We start from the raw sequence: 24480 nt of genomic DNA on the forward strand, positions 1-24480 counted from the left end.
TTTAGACGAAACCTAACTACACTGTAAATAGCAAACAAACAAACAAAATGAAGTAAATTGAACAAAACTTATCCCCCGTAGAAAAGTAGCTGATTCTAGAGTCTAAAAAGTCGTTTTATCCCCTAAGCGTTAGGCGTTTAAGCTGAGAAGAAGAAGAAAGAAGATGAATTATTGATAACTGATTAAGCGAATATAAGAACAAACAAACAAAAAAACTTGTAATAAAAAAAAAGATATGATACTAGGCGTTACTTATTCGATTGATGTTTTTCGTCGGACTCGGTGGAGCTCGGAGTCCCTAAAAGAGGTTTCCCGCAAATGTCGGACGCCGCTTTACACTGGAACACGCAGAATAGCTAAATTAAATAGTCGTACAATGATTAGAGTAGAAGCCTCTCCTCTCTTTCAAAGAAAGCACTGGCGAAGTAAAGTGATGATGTTTTTTTTATTGACTTTAAATTTGATCGAATTACTATTTTTTCTTGTTTATTTTGCTACTATTACACACACACGCGCGCTTTTGGTTGAAATTATTTTTGGCTGAAACGGTTCGAAATCAAAATTTAGTTAGTTAGTATCGGACGATTAAAAAAAATGAGGAAAAATTCAGTGAATTTTTCCGTTAGTTACTTTGTATGATGTTGTGTACTTACATGGGACAAAAGTTCCGCAAAAAATGCTTCTTCTTCCACGTCTGAAATAGTTTCGTTTCACCCATCTAAGCTTGATTGGTCGAGAAAAGCAACCTGAACTCATGTGAAAATATACAAAAAAAAATTCAAAATCTAGACGAATGGAGGATTAGGGGCGAGCAGAGAAGAGTTGTTAAATAATTAAAAACTATGATCTATTGCAGAATATTTTATTAAATGTGTGATAGACTTACTCTAAAACATGCGCATACAAAAGCTGATTGCATTCAGAAAAAAAGCAGAAATAAGTTTAAAAAAATATTGAACAAAGCGAAACTTAGGATAAAATTATTTTCTAGTAAGTAGTAGCTAACGAAATGGAAAATGGAAAGCGCAAAAGGTACACATTTATATTTAAAAAAACAGTGAACAAACACAAGCAACTCGAACAGTAAGTAAAAGCTACCACTTCTCGTAATCTGTAAGGTTCAGTTTTATGTTCTAAGTTTTTTTTTATAATTATAACAAACCCGTCATCGAGAATTATATTATATATATCATTTTTCAGAGAAAAAAAATATATTTAAAAATTATAATTTCGCTTTCGTTGTTACTTAGCTTAAGTTTCCGCCGAAATACCGCCCTACCTTGTTGTGTTTTTCGTTCCCCAGTTAGCCTTTCCTCTTTCTCCAAATTATGATTTAGTTCGGATATTTCGGGGTGTGCCTTTTTTCGAGTCGAAATACAAATGAAAACAATTAGAGTGCAAATGAAGTACCCGTAGTGTGGGATAGGAAGCTTAATTGATGCTTAAGAAGAGAGAGAAAACACACACACAAAAAAAAAACAAATACAAGTTCCTAAAACATAGTAGACAAAGCAGAACATTTTTTTACACAATTCATAAAAAAAAACCTAAACTACTAACTTATCGGCTAATATTCCCCGCACCCAGTAGAAAACGCAGAATAGTGAACATCTAGTGGATTTTTCGGCAGTTCAAATCAACAAACTATTTAGATGCATTTGTATAATGACTAATGACGCTAGGAAGGGCTAGGCTAAGTTACAGACAATAATAAGGCAGAAAGATCATTCCATTCGGGGGAATGTAAGCTTGGAGATCTTAACGCGCATGCGCTTCCCTTCAGAGTAGAAGCAAACCTTTCCCGAAAATTTATAGTGCAATACAACTAGCAAGCTAAACGATTTCCACAATGATTTGGGGCTTCGATTGGAGACTGTTGTACAACAACAATAGTGAAAAACATAAAGAAAAAAATACAAACTACTAAAAAAGGGGAGGTGATAAAAATGTTGTCTACCCACCCTGTATTAGAGAAAATCGGAAAACAGATCCCTGTGTAATTGCTTTAAGTATTGAATAACAAACACACACCTCCTATCTACCTAAAAACCATCTATATATTGAATATAAACTCGTATATGGTAAGATGCATTCAAAATAAATCAATAAAATCATAGCTGGTGGATTTTTCATTGCTTATGCCAATTCGAAAATTCCTGCTCCAATACTCGTGGTTCCCCTATTTTAGGAACTGCTCCATTATTAATCTCAGCCCATATATTCATCTCATACAACATGAAAACACAAGTGAAAACAGGAGAAAACGCATATTTTCTTGTTAAACCAATCTACTAATCCATGGAATGGATTCTTCTTAGTTCACTTTAGATTCCTCATAAAGTAGAATCCTCAAAAACTCACTTGAAAGCTCTAAATTTGATATTATAGTCGAGCATCTTCATCCGAAAACTCATTTAATCAATCACCTACCTCAGAAAACGAAATCCACGCCTTGTTCTATACGGCTACAACGGGACTCGTTCAACAGCCAACCAAAGTTTTTTTCATCACTAGCGGACCACTTATTTTAATCACTCACTACACTGAGAATACTTTAATTATCGAAATGTTCAAATCTTTGAAATGTTCGAACCTCAAATTTCCTAGAACAAGCTTGAATTAGCAGAAATATATGAGATGAATTTCTACAGTTCCTAAATTTCAACTGTAGATATTTTCACCTGTTTTCACTGCGTTGAAGAAAATCAAAAGTTGCCGAATCAGTTTCTGTTAATACGAAAAAATCATACTGAAAATGTTGAATTATTCCGACATAATTGACATAAATCGACAGCACTGCAGTGGTTACCTAGGTTACCAATTTTGCACGTAAACAACTACAGCGGATATCTAGGTAACCTACTACGACGGGCTGCGGCTACGCTCATTCATGATAATGTGATTCATTCATGATTAACAGTGTGATGAATATGGGGGCGTCGTGAGATGAATAACACTGTGCTACAAATGAAAAAAAAGGCAAGAACTTCTGAAGTCACCTAGTGTAGGTTGTAGGTCTTGTTGGGTGTAACATTCGCTCATACTAGAAATTTCCCAAACACCACCAAAATCTGGAGTTATGGTCAAATTACGCTTTTTTTTTTACCTCAGTGCATACAATTTTTTTAACTCAGTCATTTTCCAACCGATTTTCAATATTTAGGCAGTTTTGGAAAGAAAATGACAAGAGCTTTCAAAACATTTACAGGTTTGTACTAATATCACTAAAACATGTTGAGTTATTTGAGTTTAAATATATTTTTTTAGGTTTTTTCACGCAATTTTTCAATTTATTTTAAAATTTGCCACCTGTTTTTGTGAAAAAGATACTACAAATACACTAAGCTTTTGAAATTATATTCAATGACGAAACAAACAAGGTGGTTTTGTGAAAATCGGTGAATATTTGGCTGAGTTATATATTTTTTAAGAAAACCAGAATTTTTGGCTTCTATCCCACAATTATTTCGCGGTGCTACAAATGGTGAAAAAACACAAGAACTTCTGAAGTGACCTAGTGTAGGTTGTAGATCTTGTTGAGTGTAACATTCGCTCACTCTAGAAATATTCCAAACACCCCCAAAATATGAAGTTATGGTCAAAATACGGTTTTTTGGACCTCAGGGCATCATTTTTTTTAACTCAGTCATTTCTCAACCGATTTTCAATATTTAGGCAGTTTTGGAAAGAAGATAAACAGAGCTTTCAAAACATTTACAGGTTTGTACTAATATCACTAAAACATGTTGAGTAATTTGAGTTTAAATATAATTTTTTAGATTTTTTCACACAATTTTTCAATGTGAGGTCTAAGAACTGGGTTTTGATCATAACTTCAAATTTTAGGGATATTTGAAACTTTAAGTATGCGCGCTATTATCACTTGACTAGAGCTCTTACCCACACTAGGTCACATCAAAGCTCTTGCATTTTTTACCATTTGTAGCACCGTGGAACAATTGTGCGTTAGATGCCAAAAAATCTGGTTTTCTTAAAAAACCTATAACTCAGCCAAATATTCACTGATTTTCACAAAACCACTTTTGTTTGATTCTTCATTGAATATTATTTCAAAATTTTATTGTATTTCTAGTATCTTTCTCACAAAAATAGGTGACAACTTTAAAGTTATGTTGAAAAATAGCATGTAAAAGTCTATAAAATTATATTTAAACTCAAATAACTCAACATGTTTTAGTGATATTAGTACAAACCAGTAAATGTTTTGAAAGCTCTGTTTATCTTCTTTCCAAAACTGCCTAAATATCGAAAATCGGTTGAGAAATGACTGAGTTAAAAAAAATGTCCGCCCTGAGGTCCAAAAAACCGTATTTTGACCATAACTTCAGATTTTGGAGGTGTTTGGAAAATTTCTAGTATGAGCGAATGTTACACTCAACAAGACCTACAACCTACGGTAGGTGACTTCATAAGTTCTTGTGTTTTTTCACCATTTGTAGCACCGTGAAATAATTGTGGGATAGAAGCCAAAAATTCAGGTTTTCTTAAACCTATAACTCAGCCAAATATTCACTGATTTTCACAAAACCACTTTTGTTTGATTCGTCATTGAATATTATTTCAAAAGTTTATTGTATTTCTAGTATCTTTCTCACAAAAACAGGTGGCAAATTTCAAATTAAATTGAAAAATTGTGTGAAAAAAACTAAAAAATTATATTTAAACTCAAATAACTCAACATGTTTCAGTGATATTAGTACAAACCTGTAAATGTTTTGAAAGCTCTGTTTATCTTCTTTCCAAAACTGCCTCAATATTGAAATTCGGTTGAGAAATGACTGAGTTAAATAAAATTGTATGCACTGAGGTCCAAAAAACCGTAATTTGACCATAACTTCAGATTTTGGGGGTGTTTGGAAAATTTCTAGTATGAGCGAATGTTACACTCAACAAGACCTACAACCTACACTAGGTCACTTCAGAAGTTCTAAATCGCTGTAGCACAGTGTAATTGAGCAGTGATTCGAAATTTGAGATGGATGTGGAAGCGTTGTGAAAAATTGTTTGTTTTACAAAATTCAATATAAATCTAGCTAATTTTACTGAATATACAATGCTGAACGATTCCATAAAAGCACGTAAACATATTTAGTTTATTTGTTCAATGATTTCCTAAAAATTTGGTGTTTAATCCGTGCATTCTTCGTGAATATCGGCTTGATGAGATGAATAATGGAGCAGTTCCCCTACTTCCACCAAGCACCGTAATTCTAGCTCTGCCCGAAAACTACCTATAAAAAGGCTCCACGGCTGGCTTCGAAATCTGCTCCAAAGATTTGGAAGGTCAAATCCTAAACTCTAATGTATGCGTCTACAAGCTTAACTTTATGTCATTGATTTATAATCGCAGTAATCCGCGGCTGCGAAAAGACGTTACTTCCCAGTCAACATTTTCATACGTATAATAATGTTTCGATTCCAATATCCGCACTCATATATATGATACAAACTCGTATTCGATGCACAAAAACAGCATATGCGTACTATTTTGGAGGTGATATACGTACTGAGGAATAATAGTATGCAATTCATTGATATACGTATTTAAATACGATAATTTCCGATTGAAAATTTCTGCGCATGATAATAAGCGTGGTATACGATTTCGACTTCGTCAAGATATATTTGCGATGATTTTCGTACATTGATATACGATTTGTGGTTGACTGGGTTCCTCCGAGTGACGATTTTTCACTGCAAAAAAATGTCACCTTTTCTCACTAGTCATCGAGAAGAACAGGAGAGCAATTCTGGAGGATAGATAAGCTGTGAATCCGCCATCCTTGGCCGAAGTTAGAATGCTTGCAGAGAGCCGCTGAAAAGGACGACTTACCGGCCGAACTTTTCAAAGTCGAGAGCAATTCAGATTATCCTAAGGGTACAATCTGAGAAGAAACTACATACGGACTGGTGGGAGGGACTCATATGCCCTATCTATAAGAACGGATACAAACTGAGGCGTAACCTTTCTCAATTTCACATATAAAATTCTATCCCGTACACTCTTTTATAGACTGAGACCTTTGTTGGTGAATACCAGTGCAGTTTTTGAGCGGGACGATCTAGCACAGAACAGATATTTACTTTGAGATAGATCCTAGACAAGTTTAGAGAAAACATCTTGCAGACACACCGTCTGTTTATTATAGACTTCACTGCGTCGTACGATTCAGTGAAGCGCAATGAGATGTGACAAATTATGTTTCCCAATAAAAGTGATTAAGCTGATTTGCGCGACTTTTGATGGTTTTACATCATCAACATAGCCTTGGAACTTTACGAAGAGCAGGTGTTGAGAGGAGCAGCACCATCATCAAGAAGAGCCACATGCCTCTAGGCTTCGCGGACAATATCGATACTAGTGGTGTTAGTCGTAGAAATGTGGAGGAGACCTTACAGATCCCAGGAGAAGAGTTGCGATCATTCGTGATCATTGGCGCGTAAATCTCACTTCGACGGTAGACGAAATTCTTTGCTAACCCTAGCGTCTGTTCACCAGGATGGTGCGGCTCAAAACAGCGTCTGATCAACATCCTGGTGACGGCGTGGGACTCTAAACAGAGCAGACGCGATTGTCCCCTGGACGGCTCAACGAGCCGCCCTGGAAAACAATTTGTTACAAACAACGTGAGAGATAATACGAATCGGAACAATCGGCATGGACCTAAGCAACGAAATAAGGACTACGATTGAAAACTTAGGTCATGAATCTACAAATCGCTCTGCTTTCCCGGAAGCGACAAGATAATCTACGATGAGCTATATCCACGCAACTTCGAAGTCGTAGCGCTGCAGGAACTTTGCTCCTTCGGGCGGCTACTCTGCACTGCCCACATGAAAGGAGACCCGACGACGAGAAGGAAGCGCAGCTGGAGCAGGTCTACGATAGCTGCCCCACAACGGGACGTGAAAATCGTCATTGGAAACATACAAGCTCAGAAAGGACAAGAGGCAATGTACAGATCGATAATAGGGCCACATAACCTGCATGTTGTATCTAATGATAACGGCCATCGGTGCGTGAACTTTGCAGCCTTCCGTTCGTCGGGAACTACCAGGCGGGATTCATTGGTGCTCACACCTCCACGAATCAGATAATCGCGGTTTAGCAGGTTATGCAGTAATGCCGCGATTACAACGTGTCCACACATAATCTATTCATCTATTTCAAATCGGCATCGGGGTTGGTCAAAGCGACGATGGATCGAGTGATGTGTGTAGCTCGAGTATCGGGAGCACTTTCGAATCCCTTCGAGGTAATGGTCTCTCGTGCCTATTGTTTAACATTGCCCTGCAAAGGTGTGTGGCTCGGATTTTTGTGAAGATGAAGGATACGTACATCGAACTGAAGGCCATAGCCAAACGGATTGGACTGGTCATCAACGCACTGAAGACGATGTACGTGAAAGAAAGAGGTTCACGAGAAGACAGTGCCAACCTCCCACCTCGAGTTTGGTGGTTATAAAATAGAGGTGAGCGATGAGTTCGTGTACCTGGGCTCACTGGTAACTGCCGACAACGATACCAGCAAAGAAAGAGGATATCGGAAACCGTTTATGGTTATTGATTAGGCGGGCTTTGTTCTCGGTTCTCGTGGTTTTCCTATAGCGAATTTCTTTATTCTTAGACCCCACCCAGGGCTATCTGGCATCTCTTTCTTGCATCGTGAATGGCAATATCGCTTCTCTATTCTCGCGCTGATGGAATAAAGAAATTTGTTACTACTGAGTATGTATGACAGCGAACAAGAATGTTATATTGCTCCATTGTCAGCCCCCTGAAACATATCAAGTGAACTCAAAATAATTCAGCACACACACACACAAATAAAAAACCAAAACATTCGTCTCCAAGTCCAAGTTGAGCAGTGTTGTGTTGTTTACATTCAAAGGTCTGAAATAATTCTGTGCTGTGCATTAAAAAGGAGCAGAAATGCTGCAAAAGTTGTCCAACTATCTAGTCAGTACCCTCTCGAGACGGAGTTTCATCGCAATCCATCATCCCCGGATATGCAGTATTCACACGGAACAACAACAGCGACAGTCAAAACCCTCCGGTCTACCCTCGGAACAGCACCGAAACAATCACAACAGGAACCGAAGTCATTGTAATCCCGTTCCAATCCTGGCGGCCAGCACATTCCTCTCGTGGTTCAGCAAAAAGGACGATGAAGACTCGCCGGAGAGTAAACTCATCACCACGATTAAAATGTCAATACTGAACATCCAGCGGGAAGAGTATAAGAAAGCCGAACAGATGCTGCACATTGCTCTCAAAATGGCCCAGGACTTGCAGAGCAAGGACGGAATCACCTACATCTACGACATTATGGCCAATCTGGCAATGGAGGTCGGTGATTTCGCTAAAGCGGAAAAACTATTCGTGAGCGTTATGCAGCGGCTATTCGCCGATGGTTTCCTCGAGGATCACATGAAAATGCTGCACATTAGTTCAAAAATAGCGCACCTTTCACAACTGCAAGGTCACTTGGATAAAGCCGTGCAGGGTTTCGAGTGGACACTAGCTAAGCTGGAGGAAAAGCTAAAACTGGTCGGCGAGGACAGTGAAATACGCGAACTATGGGGAATAACTAAAAACTGGTATGCCCAGCTGTTGATGGATATGAAACGGTTTGCCGAGGCAAAAAGTTGCTTCCAGCAGGCATACGATGCCTACACCGAAATACATGGGAAGTTGACCGAGGAAGGGCTGATGATACTCAATAACTTAAGTGTGGCTTGCTCGAATGTGAGTTAGTACTTCAAGTGCTGTATCTCAAATTCTAATGAACATTCTCTTGCAGTTGGAAGATTATGCCACCGCCGAAAAATACCTGCTAGAAGCAATCTCGCTCGCTGCTCAGATACCGGATCTAACTGAGGCTGGAATATATCGTGCCAATCTGGGTCTGCTGTATCTTCAGCAGGGTATGCTGAACCAGGCAAAAGAATTTTGTTCCTTCGCTTGGAAGTACGGCAAACACCACAAGCACGAAGAAACTGTGATACAGGCCAACTACTGTTTAGAACAGGTTAGGTCGATGCAAAAGTAAGATTCTTTGGACGAATGTAGATTCGATTTTAACGCAGAGATATTGAGACAAATATGAAATTATGTACATACAAGAAAAATTCTTGTTTATTGCTGTTATATTCGTCCCAGAGCCTTAGAAGGCGCAATACTTGTTTAATATATATTCAGAATAAAGTACAGTCATAAATTGCAAATGTTATTTGAGTGTTTTTATGTATAATTTTGTTTATTTCACATAAAATATTCCAGCAAAGGTCTTTGGAGTAAAATTTCCAAGGAAATCTTACGTTTTTTTTTTCTTTAAACAATCTTGGTCTCAAGTCCCCCTAAAATAAACTATGAACATATAAAACATCTTAAACACAAATCATATGAATAAATCCCAATTTTCTCTTCAAGAGTAGCTTCTCTACGGGATGTGTTCATTTATGTAATTAAGGTCCACTGAGAATTTCTAAAACAGATCGTGCGCTGAAAGGCAGAACTTAAAAAATGATGCAGAATGAGTACGAAACTAATACTAATAATTTTCGGACCCTTTTTTTCTATTACTTTTCATTATTTTTTCTTCTGGTGTTATCAACAACAACAACGCCAGAATGAGTAGTGATAGAAATACAAATATGTGTAAAAAATGTCGCACAAGCTCATCAAAACTGATGAAAAAAAAACATTAATAGTACAAGCACTTTCATGAAGGGTACAAAATTTATGCAAAAATAATAAGAAGAATAAATAGGTTTCGAATATAGCATCGAATGCAGGGCCTTTTTGAAGTAGAATACAAATTTGAATTTATTAATTGATTACAAATCCAAAACAGTCCTGCACAATAAGAGGTGTTAAGTCACTTCAGAAGCAATTTAAATTACAATTAACCAAATCTTGATAAGTTTAATTCATTTAAAGTCTAAAGGGGATAAAATGGTTAAGATTCATTATGCTATAAACAAAAAGAACAATCAAATCCCAGTTTTATAGCACTCTGTCAGTGAATATGTTTCCTCCTGCTCTCGCCCACGTAGCGCACGGTGTCAACGCATCGCATCACTCTAGCAGCCAACCGGTCATCGCGTTGGTCAGTTCGAACCGGGATATAAAAGAGTGCAGATTGAAAGGCAAAGAAAAAAGTCCGCGCGTAGTTATCAGTGACGTGTAAATATTTCCGCCGTCGGATGGATCACGCTAAAAGTCGGGGGCGAAAGCCCGCTGCTGATGTTGCTTCTGTTGTTGTTAAAAGACAAGGAGAATCCAAATCCTTTAAAGTTCACATTGCACTAGGATTGCTACTGGTGATGCTGTGGTTGTCATTTCCTACACTTTGCGATGGCCACGAGCATTTTGATGATCACGACCATCATCATCACCACCATCATGATGATAATCCCAGTTTTAAGGTGCCTAATTGTTTCTTTGCGTCCTTTTATGGAATTTTCATTACTTTGTTTTATGTTTATAGTATTCCCGACAAGCTAACGAAATGTACCAGGAAGAACATAACCACCATGATCATCATCATCATCATGATCATAAGCACCACAATAACGTTCATAGCCACGAGCATCATGCTGTGCCGGATGGCGTTAAACAAAAGAATAACCCTCCAGCTGGTGAGATAAAAAAAAATTCTTTCAAAGCATTGCTCAACCAATTTAATCATCCGTTACAGACACTTTCTACATTTGGGTCCACTCCTTGACATCAACTCTGTTGATCAGTGCTGCCCCATTCTTTATATTGTTCGCAATTCCGCTGGAAAATACCGAAGAAATGCAACCCCGACTGAAGACACTGCTAGCTTTCGCCTCCGGTGGACTGTTAGGCGATGCCTTTCTGCATCTGATTCCGCATGCCATTTCACCGCACAGCCATCACGGAGACGACGAAAACGGGCATGACCATGGTCACAGTCATCATCATCACCACCACGGCGAGGGAGAAGATAGCGAACATGGTCACGGTCATGATATGCGTGTAGGTTTATGGGTTCTGGCCGGTATCATTGCTTTTCTGGCCGTCGAGAAGGGGGTGCGTCTGATCAAGAAAGATGCAGCTAGCGGAAGTCATGGTCATAGCCATGGAGGTACAGCTCCGAAGAAGGCGAAGGCTTCTCCTCCAGTTTCCCCTTCGAAAAAGAAAGGTAACAAGAACGCCGAAGCGAGTGTTAGCAAAAAGAAGGAAGAAGCCGAAGCTGCTAAAGCTAAGGGAAAGGCCACCAAAAAAGAGCCCAAGAAGAATCAAATTCAAATCGCCGGTTATCTGAACCTAGCGGCTGATTTTACCCACAATTTTACGGATGGTCTCGCCATTGGCGCCTCCTATCTGGCCGGTAACAGTATTGGTATTGTGACAACGATCACAATTCTACTGCACGAAGTTCCTCATGAAATCGGAGATTTCGCTATCCTCGTCAAGTCGGGCTGCTCGAAGAAGAAGGCCATGCTGCTGCAGTTAACTACGGCTGTGGGTGCGCTTGCTGGAACCGTGCTAGCGCTACTGGGCAGTAGCAGTGATGCGGCCGAATCTTGGGTGCTTCCCTTCACGGCCGGAGGGTTCATCTACATCGCAACCGTTTCTGTGATTCCCGAGCTGCTCGAGGGTTCCACCAAGCTGTGGCAATCGCTGAAGGAGATCACTGCACTGCTGGCCGGCGTTGGGATGATGGTAATTATAGCAAAGTTTGAATAGTGGGTTTGTGTCGTGTCCCGTCTTGTCACCCTTGTTTCCTTCCCTTGAATCTCCCATGTTTGAGCCACTTAGTATCTAATGTTATCTCAAATAGGATTCCATAGTTCCAGATAATAGTTTAAGGGTTATTTGTTTCACTCTTGCGTTCAGTAATAAAAAGCAATATAATTTATGTTCTTACCATACAAAAAAAATCTCGATTTAAATTATCTTTTGATGACATTATCATATAAGTTGCTCAAACATGTGTCGATTCTTTCCTTGCTGAACAGAATTTTACCGGTTGCATGATGGGAAATTGCTAACAAGAAGATTATTGAACGATCAAAAATTCCCGATAGATCCGATTAGCACTAACAGATTAGACTGTCAATAAGTACTATGCTAAGTCAGAGATGCTGAGGTATTTCTACACTAGATTCAATAGTGGGGTGCAAAAAAGCAGAACAGTACAGAACTAGTTTCATATTATATATTATTACCCAACTCTAGGGGACGTGTATAAAGGCCATTGAGGATTCGTTTGAGGTATGAGAGGCGCCGCTATTCACGCTAGATGTGAGTGTTTTTGCAACATTCTGAATGTTTTATTGTATGTTACAAGTAACTACCGTTACACACACGCTCTACTTTATCCAGCCGTTTTTCGATGTAGTTTAGATTGTCCACTTCAAGTGTTGTTATTACGATTTTTAACATTGTTAGCCGTAGTTTCAAATAAAATAATAAAATGCGTTAGCGCAAAAAAGTTATAAAACATTCACAATGTTGTTTCTGCACCAAGTTACTTCAGTTACTTAAATCCTTACATGGCAAAAACGTACGTAAGATTTAAACCAATAACTAATAATTCGGTATCGATTAAGAATAAACTTATATATTTAATCAATGGAGTTATTATTTAAAAAATAATTTCGACACTTCTACATTTCGTGAAAACTGATGACTGCCAGAAAAAAAACAATTGTAATTATCCATTTCATAAGTTTATATTTAACACTAGTAAGCAACCTGAAACACGTCTAAAGCAAACCTTCCATCTCTCGCATAAACTGCAGATAGGCATCGTCCTTGCTTGGTTTGCCCGGATCCGGTGCACCCACGTTGCCCGCCCGTCCCGGATGCATATGCTGTTGCTGATAATGCTGCGAATGATGTCCCGGATGATGATGCTGTTGCTGCTGGTGGTGATGGTGATGAGGATGCTGGTGCTGGTTGTGTCCTCCCAGGTCCGAACGATTCTGCTGCGGTCGCTTGATAGCTTCGTCTTTTTTGGTTCGCAAAGTACTCGGAACAAATCGGGTAACGTCGGCGCTGAGATTACGGATTTGCGGTTTGGCCGAGATTGTGGCACTTTTCGGATCCTTATGCTGCTGCTGGTGGAGCATATTTCGCATGTGCTGCTGCTGGATGTGTTTCGGTGGTGGCCCGGCTGGGGGTCCCGGAGGCATTCGAATACCCAATCGCGGTGGGATGCCTGGTGGTGGTCGAGGTGGCATTCGCAGCCCTGGCATACCGGGGAGTCCAGGGCGCAGTGGAGGAGGTCGGATCATAAGAGCTGGCTGAATGGGTCCTGGCATCGGAATCGATGGCATTGGGACGTACTTAACCGTGGGATCCGATGGATGTGGCGCTGGATTTGGTAGAGCAATCGGAGGTTTGGTGGGAATTGGTATAGCGCCTGTCGCTGCCAAATCTAACTGATCTTTTTTCTTCTGCACGTTCTCCATCTCCTTCATGAATTCATCCAGATTTTGGCCAGAAATTGCCAGCATTTTCTGCTGTACGGTACTGGGTTGTTTCGGTTTTTCAACGTCAGAATCGTCCGAGTTGTCACGAGAATCGGCATCATCGAAGAACTTAACGCTCTTCTGCGTTTCATTGTGGAATTCTTGTAAATCGAAATCAAGTTCTGGCATCGCAAACAGATCAGGCGGTGGGCCAGGTGGACATCCAGGTATATCATCATCGTCATCCACTGGCTCCATAGGTTCGATTGGATTTTCGACAGGTTTCTTCAGCACCGGCGGTGGTGCAGGTTTGATAGGGGGAATAATCGCCGGCAGCACGGGAGGAATAGGTATACGTGGAATCGACAGTGGAGTAGGAGTTTCATTTGCCGAAGGCAACGGAATATCGTCCACTTGAACTTGTTCTGCATGCCGAACACTCTCATAGTACTGAATTCGTTTATTGCGACGTTTTTCGTAATCTACTTCCTTTCGCTTAAGCTCACCCCACAAATCTGGATCGTCCGCTTGATAGAGACGCATAACCCGGTCTAGTGTCTCCTTGAGCTTCTTACGTTTTTCCTTCAGCACCTTCTCGTTTAACGGTGAAGGCTGGTACACGTTGAACTCCATCTCGTCTATCTTTTCCATCTCCTCAATCAGTTGGGCCGGATCTTTTCCCTTTAAAACGGCAGCCCGCACCATCTGCCGTTGCTTTTTGTTTTTCTTCAGCTCTTTCTTGCGTGCTTCTTTACGAGCTTGATCCGTTGGATTCATATACTTTCCACTCTTGGTGGTGTTGATTGAACGGCGACCCATGATGATGGAATCACAATTTTTGGAAAACTTTTGGATAAGTAACTAATTTTAGGAAAAAAAATCGTAACTTTTTCAATCTCTGCGGTATTTTTGACGTTTTTACTGTTGATGTTCTGAAATAGAAACGTCAGGCAGTCGGGCAAACAGAAACTTCAAGGGGTCTATCACTAAGTGCTATAATGTGAGTGTTATGCTGAAAAGACTGCAGCAAAACCGTAACGCATGAGTTGGAATATCAAACACATTCTGATTAGGGCGTAGATAGCAAATTGTAAACCAATGAAGACTAGTGTAGAGAACAGCTCCAACACAGCATTTTAAAACCGCTATGGTTTGCTAGGGGTAAGACACTATTGATATATCGTGAAATATTTCCAATATTTAATATTAAAAAGTATTGACCGTTCCATTTTTGGGCGCCCCTCTATTTATATCATAGCTCATTGTCGTTACACCAAGCGTTACATTATCGTTGGAGGATGTCACTTGACAGATGAACTATTAATATCAAAATATATCAATTGATATCGTGTAATATTATCGAAATATTTTTCATGAAAATAAAGGTGTCTAGCCCCTAGTCTCGGATCATAATGGAATCTATACTCTAGTGGATGATATAAAAATCGACAAATATAATCCTTTTTGTGCCACTTGGTACTAAAAATCTAATATTCAATTACAAGGAAAAAATTTATGAATGAATTGTGTGGGCCTTGTTCAGTTGAGCGAACTTTTAAGCCAGCAAAAGAAAAAAAATAATACTTCGTATTCATGAGCATGAGAATGAGCATGATTGACCGCCCGCGGTTGCTACTCCGTTATTGCCAGATCAGCTGTAATTACACAGAGAACCAATGGATGATGCTTAGGATTAACATTCATCCTCAATGTGTAAAAACTGGTGACCTTAATCTTTATATTAGGCAATACCAGCGCCGGCCGCATCCGAATGCAGGTCAAAGAAGGAGTGTGTATAGGAATATGTTGACGTGATACTCGCTTTATTGGAAGCCGAGAACACCTCTGCACTTCCACGAGAAATCACTGGGATGTTGGAGGAAAGGGTAAGGTTTGCAGCAGGTTTCGTTTTGGTAAACGATGCGCTGAGTTCTAATACAGGGTTCATAATAACAAATATCGCGCGTACGAGTTCATTATATCTTCTACGGAAATCATAACGCGATCCGAACTTATTCCGGTTGATGATGTAACACCGCAAAAATAAAGCGCAGGCGAGGATACCGGACCTATAATCTAATCAAGACAGACTCCAATATTCGAATCTGTTTATGAAGTCATTATGCAACTATCGAAACGTATCTCTCATTGATTTATCTCAGCTGACTACACAATGTTACGAAGCAACCAGATATGCATTACCCAAAAATAAGAAGAAAGTAAATATATAGGCCCTCAACACATACTGCAAGCGGTCAACAAGAGAACTTCAAAAACGGCCTATTTGCTTGGCCATCGCCGTTCGACAGACGAGTCGCGTATAATCCTGATATTAATTGCAAATAATTGCGATATTTGGTGGCGATTAATTACGATGTTTTGTCGCGATTAATTATTTACGATATTTATCGAACGAACGGAACCTATTCCGAATCACTGCGTGCTGGAAAAGAACCTACGGGTGGACAGTCTGCGAATAAATGGTTCGGTACACATCGAAAGTCACAACACACCGAAAATCCATAGTTGAGCAAAGCTCACCTGGGCCGAAAACACGTTTACTTCGGAAAGTTATGCGCGACCGCTCTATTCTCTCTTACCGACGCATACGCGCAGAGACACGGTATTTAGCGTTGATTACCACTTACTTCTTGAATAATAAAGCGAAGATACCTACTGAGTATGAAAAAACTGGCAAAGTTTCATGCATTCATAGCTAGAAAATTTTTAAAAATGCAAATATGCATATCTAACAAGACCGAGTACTAATTAGATTTAACAAAATGCCAAAACAATTGCAGTCAAAATTTATTTGCCATGCTCACCGCAAGATTTCTACTTAATTAAATTAAAAGTTGTCTATGTGTTTCAGTATTTACTCAAAAGCTAGAAAAATCATAAAACAAGGGCATAAAACTGCTCAAAATATTCGTAACCGTCCAGTCGGAGCGCGAAAGATAAATTTCTAAATTATGTTGTACTGCTACTCATTCCGTCATGTAAAAACCAGCGGTGTTCGAAGGTTTAAAACATCCCTCCTATTGGAGCAATTCTGTCTATTGAGTATAGACTTTGGCAAACAAAGCGACTCCATGAAATCACGCTTTAACAAATCTCCATATACTGAGAGCAATGCAACCAGATATGTATCTTTCAAAATAAAAATAAATAAACAAATTACCCAATTGATTCAGAAACGGCTGACAACGCAAGCAGGGTATGTACAGTATCCCTACCGACGTCAGTCCACTGCACACACAAATAACGAGACAGCTCGATGGACGCGAAAAAAAAACTATACCTCACACATATGTATATCATCCTCATATAAACTGCACAAAAACAAAAGAAATCACAAACTCACGACAATCCTACAGTCTGCACCCCTCAAGTCTCAGCACGCACTGCAAGGCCGATGCCATACCGGAGAGGATACGAAGCTAACAGCGCCGTGAAAAGCAGAAAAAAAACAGTGGTTCCCTTTTGCCATGCAAATCAAACAAAAACACAGGCAAAACGTTACCAACACTAATACTTATCCTTTAATTCCCGCGTCCTCTGTGAATCATCATGCTAGTGCGAGAACGTGCCGCACGCAAGAGCAACGGTCATCCTGCACTTGCACTTCTCGCGCTTTTCCTTGTTCACCTTGCACTTACTCACACACACTTATGGCAAGGCAAGGGCTAGCGGGAAACGTGCTCCGCCACCGAAAAAGAAATGCAGCTCTCACAAATTAGCCACAAAATTGCACGAATCTTTAACGGATTTCAACATTGACGTCACTCTCACCGATAATACGAAACCGCCACATTTCGTATTACCTTTTACTCCACCCTTTGCACTTAAAATCTAACGATTACGCGACGGGAAGGCTAAATAAAATACGTCGACATTATTGCACTATCCTCAACCGTACACGACAACCCTCGGAACACTTCATCGCGATTCGAATCAAACACTCGGAATTCACACCGAAACAACAGCGGCCTTCATTCAATAAATGTAGACACATCCCTTTTCCAGATAGAAAATATATAACTTATAAAAACTTGAAAAAACGATGAAAAATTCCGACGAGAAACATTTTCACGTCCGTTTTTGATCACAGCTTGCTTCGATCTCCGAAAAAAAAATTATACTTCGTATTCAATGCAGAATCTTTAACAGCATTCCCTGAAAAAAATAACCTTGAAAAAACTTTGAGAAATTGCTGTTATTGTACAAAGTTATACCATAATTTAACCATGTTTTTTATAGTAGATACAATAATTTTACATCAAATATCCTTGTCCAAAACGATACAATATATTGTTTTTACCCTTTTTACCATAAAAAGGGGGGTTGTTATGTATCTTAATGGCAATTTTTCAGGCTTTTATTTTAATATCAGTGGAATGGCGGAATATGTACATTTCTTTTGACATTTTCTATTAGCGAATTTCTTTATTCCACAGCGACAGGGCAAATCTGTCGAGGAATAAAGAAACGACAATGCGATTTACGACGCAAGTCAGAAAAAGATGCCAGATAATTGTTTACGAACTAGCACGTGCGGCGGTTGGGTTGAAGCGCTTGAAGGTGACATAAATTTTACAGTGCGCTCCGGACAGCATAGACCTTCCTATCTGCGCTAGTGTTAGTGGTCGATTTCACCAGTACACAGTACAAGTTTTATTTTTGGTTGCAAATAATGAACACGCTGGTGGTAACGAAAAATTTCCTCCTGCCCCGAACTTTTATTCAAGTTGTAAGCCGATTTTAAGTTTTATTTCTTCTATTTTTCCACTAAAACAAAGTTTGTTAAAACAGGTAACACTAATAAACTAGGTTTCAAAAGTGAAATATTTTTCGGAACTAAATATCAGCTGATTTTTTGGTTGAAAAGGAATCGATTTTATAAGGATACTCGAATAAGCCTGTATTGGTAAGATCTGACTTAAGCCTGTATTACACTCTTTGACCAAGCGTCAAATATTTGTCACTTTTTGACAGATAAAAATTTGGTCAAATATAATTGTTTGTCACTCTCCAATTTTAACATGGGGCAAACAACAACCATGATGTCAAATAAATTTGACCGTTATGTCTGAAGGTCAAATATTTGACCATTAGACAAAGAGTGTACTACAGGCTGTAGAAAGCTCTATGCCAGGTCAATTCGGGTTATTTGCGTTGAAAGAGATTTTCAAGGCTGTTCGCACCTACGTGAACACTCATATGTAATTGTCAAAATGTGTGTGATGACAAAAGCAAAAATATTTCCTTCCTTCTTTTTCGCGTGTAAAAACCAAACAAATATCAGCAACACCGTCAACGCGAATACTGGATTAAAATCGAGCGAATAAAGAAAAGGGTTTTGACAGCAGTTCGGTTGCTTCCAGGTCAAAACGAGGTGAGCTGGTGGAATAAAGAATTTCAATACATATTCGGTTTATTCGCGTTGAAAAAGATTTTGAAGGCTGTTCGCACTCATGTGAACTCTCATTTGTAATTGTCAAAATGTGCGTGATGACAATAGCAAAAATATTTCCTTCCTTCTTTTACGCACGCAAAAACCAAACAAATATCAGCAACACCGTCAACGCGAATAAGCAAATGCCTGTTCCAGTCGCTAGCGGGCAAACTGCTGTCGAATAGAGCTGTGTGCTATTCCATACGTTACGTACCATAACGCTCAACAAACAACCGGTGCGAAAACAAAAATTTCAAAACGACTCCTATGTTTTGACCGTTTTGACATTTTCCATTCTGCAACGAATTTTTGGATTCGGTGAATTGAATTACATTTTTATTTCTGCTAAACGCCCTTATTCCGTTCAAAATGGTTAGAAATAGTTGCAGATAACTTACGTTCGATAAATCTACAAACCTTCGCGTGTAGGGCTTGTGTAAACATTCTAAAAGGCGGTAGTGTGAAATCCTGTGCAAATAAAAATGAACTCCCGGATAACGACACCAAAGATTAACCGTTTCGGTTCCCCATCGAGGTTGGCCACTCCGCTGACACAATCTCGCATAATGAAACCCTCTGTGAGCAATTCACAATTTACGTCAGCCGGTGGTAAACGAGGTAATTTGATCGCATCGAGTAGCGAAAGTTTGAGTTATTCTCCATCACCAGCACCGAAAACACCGAAGAATGCATCCGCTCTGTTTGCCAGTACCAAGTCTAAATCGTCCACAGCCCTAAACAGTTGCATGACGCCTTCGTCGCTGTTTCGCGGTACAGCATCGGCTACCTCATTGAAAACGGGTGGTTCAACCTTCGGAACTCCAAAGTATGGCCTGAAAAGTACCAAATCCCAGCTTGATAACTTCGCCCGGAGAACCCCCGAATGTTTTTCGAAAGTCTCATTCGACAGTCCGCGAGCGGGTCGCTCTTCGGCAAAATTAGACGAATCAGTTAAATCGTTGAAGGATAAGGACACTTTGAATGGTGAAATCAGTAACTTGAAGGTTGCTGTCAGAGTGCGGCCGCTTTCGGCAAAGGAATGCGTAGAATCGGTAGCCAACATTGTTCGTGTGAAGGATAATGATGTGATTGTGAATGCTGGAAACACGGCGGACAACTCGGCCGGAGTAGAACACTGTTTTCAATACGATCATGCTCTTTGGTCTTGCAACGCGGAAGATCCGGCGTACGTCGGCCAAGTTAGCGTCTATAATGACCTAATGCAACCATTGCTTGGCAAAGCATTCGAAGGTTACAACGCTTGTCTATTTGCGTACGGTCAAACTGGATCCGGTAAAAGTTACAGCATGATGGGTTTGGATTCGGATGATTTGGAAATAAGCTCGGAGGCTGGTATTATTCCTCGTTTTTGCCAGGAGTTGTTCACCCGAATTGACTCCCTGAAAAATCAAGTTCAGGTTGAAGTCGAAGTGAGCTATTTTGAGATCTACAATGAAAAAATTCACGACCTGTTGGCCGTTTCCAGTACGGATGGCGTTTTTTCTGTGACCAATTCCAATGTTAAAAAACCACCGTTGAAAGTACGCGAGCATCCTATTTGGGGTCCTTACGTGGTTGATTTGAGCACTCATCCCGTTGATTCGCACTCTGCACTTCGTAACTGGCTTGCTGTGGGAAACAGTCAGCGTGCCACGGCAGCTACCGGCATGAACGATAAAAGTTCGCGTTCTCATTCGATCTTCTCGGTTGTTTTAAACTTATCGGAGATCGGTGAACCAATTGAAGCGGTAGATCGAAGCGAGGGTGGCAAGAATGTGCACCAAACGAAGCGGAGTAAAATAAGTTTGGTGGATTTGGCTGGTTCGGAGCGAGTGAGTCATACATGTGCTAGCGGTGAACGACTTAAGGAGGGAGTCAGTATTAACAAGAGTTTGTTAACGCTTGGTAAAGTTATCTCATCGTTGGCGGAGTGCAAGAAAAATCCGTCGACGTACATCCCGTACCGGGATTCAGTGTTAACGTGGCTGCTGAGGGTAAGTACTTTTTCGGTTATATTACCAGACTCAGTTTGATTTGAGCGAACGTTTATTATTTATTAATCATATTTTGTTAGCAAACCTATTACGCTACGGTAAAATTCCATCCGTGAGGTGGCTGATTGGAAGAGCTCCCCAAATACGCCTGTGATGGGTGCACCTGCAGACCAGGGCACACTTAGCGCAACATGGTTTTCCACGAGCAGGCCTCGTACCACTAGCTGTAAAGCGCGAATTAGTCACAGTTGGCTTGCTCGAAAGCAGTATCAAAAGCAGGTTAACCACTTACACGATGACCTCCTATCGTCCGACTTTGGGTTGCTGGATGAGGACGAAAAAAGACGGTTCCACTTCATGCTGTTTGCTTTTGAGAAATTCAATGGTGTATTGATTTTATGCTGCGCGTAAAAGAGAACGTTCTTTTCAACGGCTTGATACTGAATAAATTGCACAGCAGATGCGAGATAAGAGAAAACCTCGCTGCTGCTCCATCGACAAGAAAGTTTTCGTAACCGCAGTACTTCAGTTTATCGCTTTCTTGTGGCGTTCACTGAGAATGGACCCTAAAGGTCGATTGCATCTGCGGTATCAGCGACCAAACATCCGGTGACAACTTGATGTTGAAGTTTGGGGTTTCTCGATGCTTCAAGATAGCATGAGAATACTGAGAACTTGTGCTAGTTGATGTTTGCTTGTTTTTAGATAATATTGTTTTCTATTTTCACTTCACGGTTCTCCACTCTTTTTGCGATAAAAAGAAGTACAAATTATCATTTTGCACCTACAAATAATTACATAAATTTTGGGCTGTAAGCGTTCTCATATTTTTAAATTATTTTCAAAAAGTTTTTAAAAAGTTTTGAAATTCTTGAATCAAACGTTAAGTAATACACATATGTTTATTTACTTCAGCTTTGACATTAATGCTACATAGATGTTGTCTGTGCTTATTTTTTTATTATCGCATTAATATTTTACCATACAAAATTAGCTTCAATGCATTTCTTTTCTGCGTCAAAATTGTTTCGGATGATCTTGCACTGTAAAAGTCATAGAGGTAAAACAAAGCTTCGACAATTTATGATTTTCAAAGTCCACCTTTCTAAAAAGAGAGTCATTTGAGATTTTTAACACTGTTTGCTGTTTTGATTTTTATTTTATTTTTGTCTTTTTTTTCTCTCTGTGTAGACTCGTTACTGCGACATTTGATCTATTGTGATATTGCCCAGGTGTTTTTTGTACTCCGCACGCCGTATTATTGGCAGTATCACTATTGAAGTAAATGATACGCTTTTCATTTATATCCATGCTTGTGTGTGAGAGTTTACCCTTTCGTTTCAAGCTTACTATTCTACTATACCGAGCCTCTTTCTATCCTACCAATATCGCCAAATTACAATACCCTGGAGTGAGACTACACCTAACGTTCCTCCCTGGCCAGGTGATTTCTAAGGGGGACTTATTATGTCAAGAGGAAGGAGTGTTATCGAAACCTCGTTCCCTGTTCCAATATCGCCAATTACAATTCCCTGGAGAGGATAAATATTTCTGCCTGAGACCAGTTTTAGTATGAGAAGGGCTTATTTTGTCAAGTTTAAGGAGACATCGAAACCTCGCCCCTCCTACCAACATCGCGGAGAGGCACTTAATGCTTCACCTCAGGTCAATTTCATTATAAGTAGGACTTATATTTTGTGTGCGCGGAACAGGCAGAACTCGGTGCTTCAAAAAAAAACAGCGTCAACATGAGGAACGAGATCGCGAAGCGATGGAACATTTGTACTGCGTTGGAGTCACCCGTAAGTTCAACGAGAAGCTGAACACCTCATGCAGAAGCTACGTACCACAAGCCAATATGTGCCGCGACCTGGGAGGACATCTCCTGAAGAGCGAATGTGAGGTGATCGCAAGGTGGAAACAATACTACGACGAGAACCCTCTCGGCGATATTACAGCAGACGAAGGTGGTACGGCAGTCAACCTAGGAGTACGTGCAGAAGACGACAGGTTTCCGGCCCCAAGCCTCCAGGAGATTGAAGAGGAAATCGGCAAGTTGAAAAACAAAAAAAAAACGCTGGCAGTGACCAATTGCCAAGCAAGCTTCTAAAACACGGTGGTGAAGCACTAGCTACAGCGCTGCACAGGGTGATTATCACGATCTGGGAGGATGAGATCTTACCGAAGGAATGGATGGTAGGAATCGTGTGTCCCATCTACAAAAAAAGGTAACAAGCTAGATTGTAGCACGAATACGGGTTCCCAGACAAAATTACGCGATTGGTCAGAGCGACGAAGAATAGAAGTATGTGTTACAGTGCGAGTGTTGGGGACGCTCTCGAGTTCTTTAATATTGCCATGGAAGGTGTTATTAGAAGAGCGGGGATAGACACGTGTGGTACGATCTTTAGAAAGTCCGGCCTGTTACTTAGCTTCACAGACGACATTAACATGGCACGCAACTTTGAGACGTTACTGCAAACGTACAGCAAACTTAAGGCTGAGGACAATCGGGTCGGACTAGTCATAAACACGTCGAAGACAAAATGTATGAGAAGTAGAGATTCGAGGGAAAACGCTGCTAGCCTTCCATCACGGATTCTAATTGACGCGGTGACGAAATCGAAGTGGTAGATGAGTTTGTGTATCTGGGCTCACTGATGATCGTCAACAAGGACACTAAAAGAGGGTTAAAAAGACGCAATATGGCTGGAAATCGCGCGCCCCACAAGTATAGTCCTCTACGGCAGAGGTTTTTTTTGCAGCATGATTTGGAGTGCCGCAAAAAAAAACAGATTCTGTCGATTTTTCACGTCTTTCACTTTCATTATTTTGAATAAAAATATCCGGCGAAGCACGGAGCAGACGATAAACCAGCGGTTGCAGCCAGGTGGAAGGAGCATCTTCAGGCGCTATTGAACGGAGAGGAGCCGGATGAGCAGAGCAGGGACAGGATGACGATTATGAGTGACGAACAAGCTGTGGAGCCACCAACACAGGAGTAAATTAAAAAGACGATAAGTGAGCTGAAAAACGGGAAATCCGCTGGGAAGGGCGGTATCCCGGCCAAACTTTTAAAAGTGGGAAGCGAGTGGCTGTACCATGCGAGGATCTGGGTGGATGAACAAATGCCGAACGACTAGTTGGAAGGTCTCATATGTCTAATCATAAAAAGGGCCATCGACTGGATTGTTGCAACTCGAGTCATTACGTTTCTCAACTTCGCATACAAAGTGCTCTCCCGTATCCTGTTCTTCAGATTGCCACCGTTAAAGAAATCCTTTCTCGACGAATACCAGGCTGGTTTCGGATAGGGCATTTCACGATGGATCAAATTTTCACCCTGCGACAGATCATCGATGAGTTCCGGTAGTATAAATTGCAGGCTCACCATCTGTTTGTGGATTTCAAGGCGGCATATGACTTAGTGAAAAGAAACGAGCTGTAGTAGATAATGCTGGAACACGGTTTTCCGACGAAACTAAAGGGGCTGAGTCGTATGACACTGGAGGGATCGAAATCATGCGTGAGGATAGCGAGACATCAGTGTCATTCGTAA

At 40.3% G+C, this 24480-nt stretch overlaps 4 protein-coding genes across 4 annotated transcripts in view; 3 read left to right on the forward strand and 1 right to left on the reverse strand.

The window, feature by feature from the left end:
• The first annotated feature begins 7873 nt into the window (after window positions 1-7873).
• On the forward strand, window positions 7874-9253 carry LOC129729478 (tetratricopeptide repeat protein 19 homolog, mitochondrial). Its single transcript, XM_055688072.1, has 2 exons — window positions 7874-8769; window positions 8825-9253. Exons 1-2 carry the CDS (start codon window positions 7954-7956, stop codon window positions 9071-9073), a joined length of 1065 nt encoding a protein of 354 aa, XP_055544047.1. The 5' UTR covers window positions 7874-7953; the 3' UTR covers window positions 9074-9253.
• An 851-nt stretch (window positions 9254-10104) lies between these two features.
• LOC129728779 (protein catecholamines up) lies at window positions 10105-12627 on the forward strand. The gene is made up of 4 exons (XM_055687235.1): window positions 10105-10451; window positions 10514-10664; window positions 10724-11718; window positions 12235-12627. The coding sequence occupies exons 1-4, from the start codon at window positions 10230-10232 to the stop codon at window positions 12274-12276; spliced, it is 1410 nt and encodes a 469-aa protein (XP_055543210.1). The 5' UTR covers window positions 10105-10229; the 3' UTR covers window positions 12277-12627.
• LOC129728778 (WW domain-binding protein 11) lies at window positions 12627-14400 on the reverse strand. The gene has a single exon (XM_055687234.1). The coding sequence runs from the start codon at window positions 14289-14291 to the stop codon at window positions 12765-12767; it is 1527 nt and encodes a 508-aa protein (XP_055543209.1). The 5' UTR covers window positions 14292-14400; the 3' UTR covers window positions 12627-12764.
• A 4802-nt stretch (window positions 14401-19202) lies between these two features.
• Window positions 19203-24480, forward strand: part of LOC129726959 (kinesin-like protein KIF14) — a 53928-nt gene continuing 48650 nt past the window's right edge. The window contains exon 1 of the mRNA XM_055684283.1: window positions 19203-20921. Coding sequence (XP_055540258.1) covers window positions 19410-20921 — 1512 coding nt within the window. The 5' untranslated portion in view covers window positions 19203-19409. The remainder of the gene's footprint in view (window positions 20922-24480) is intronic.

This window comes from Wyeomyia smithii, chromosome 3 (genome assembly GCF_029784165.1).
Source record: "Wyeomyia smithii strain HCP4-BCI-WySm-NY-G18 chromosome 3, ASM2978416v1, whole genome shotgun sequence".
In the NCBI taxonomy this organism is placed as follows: domain Eukaryota; kingdom Metazoa; phylum Arthropoda; class Insecta; order Diptera; family Culicidae; genus Wyeomyia; species Wyeomyia smithii.

Bases quoted from the DNA above. Each gene is read 5' to 3' on its own strand.
- LOC129729478 (XM_055688072.1), top strand. From the start codon at position 7,954: ATGCTGCAAAAGTTGTCCAACTATCTAGTCAGTACCCTCTCGAGACGG. The intron at 8,770-8,824 runs GTGAGTTAGTAC...ATTCTCTTGCAG, and splicing joins TAAGTGTGGCTTGCTCGAAT to TTGGAAGATTATGCCACCGC.
- LOC129728779 (XM_055687235.1), top strand. From the start codon at position 10,230: ATGGATCACGCTAAAAGTCGGGGGCGAAAGCCCGCTGCTGATGTTGCT. The intron at 10,665-10,723 runs GTGAGATAAAAA...CATCCGTTACAG, and splicing joins AAAGAATAACCCTCCAGCTG to ACACTTTCTACATTTGGGTC. The intron at 11,719-12,234 runs GTAATTATAGCA...ACCCAACTCTAG, and splicing joins TGGCCGGCGTTGGGATGATG to GGGACGTGTATAAAGGCCAT.
- LOC129728778 (XM_055687234.1), bottom strand. From the start codon at position 14,291: ATGGGTCGCCGTTCAATCAACACCACCAAGAGTGGAAAGTATATGAAT.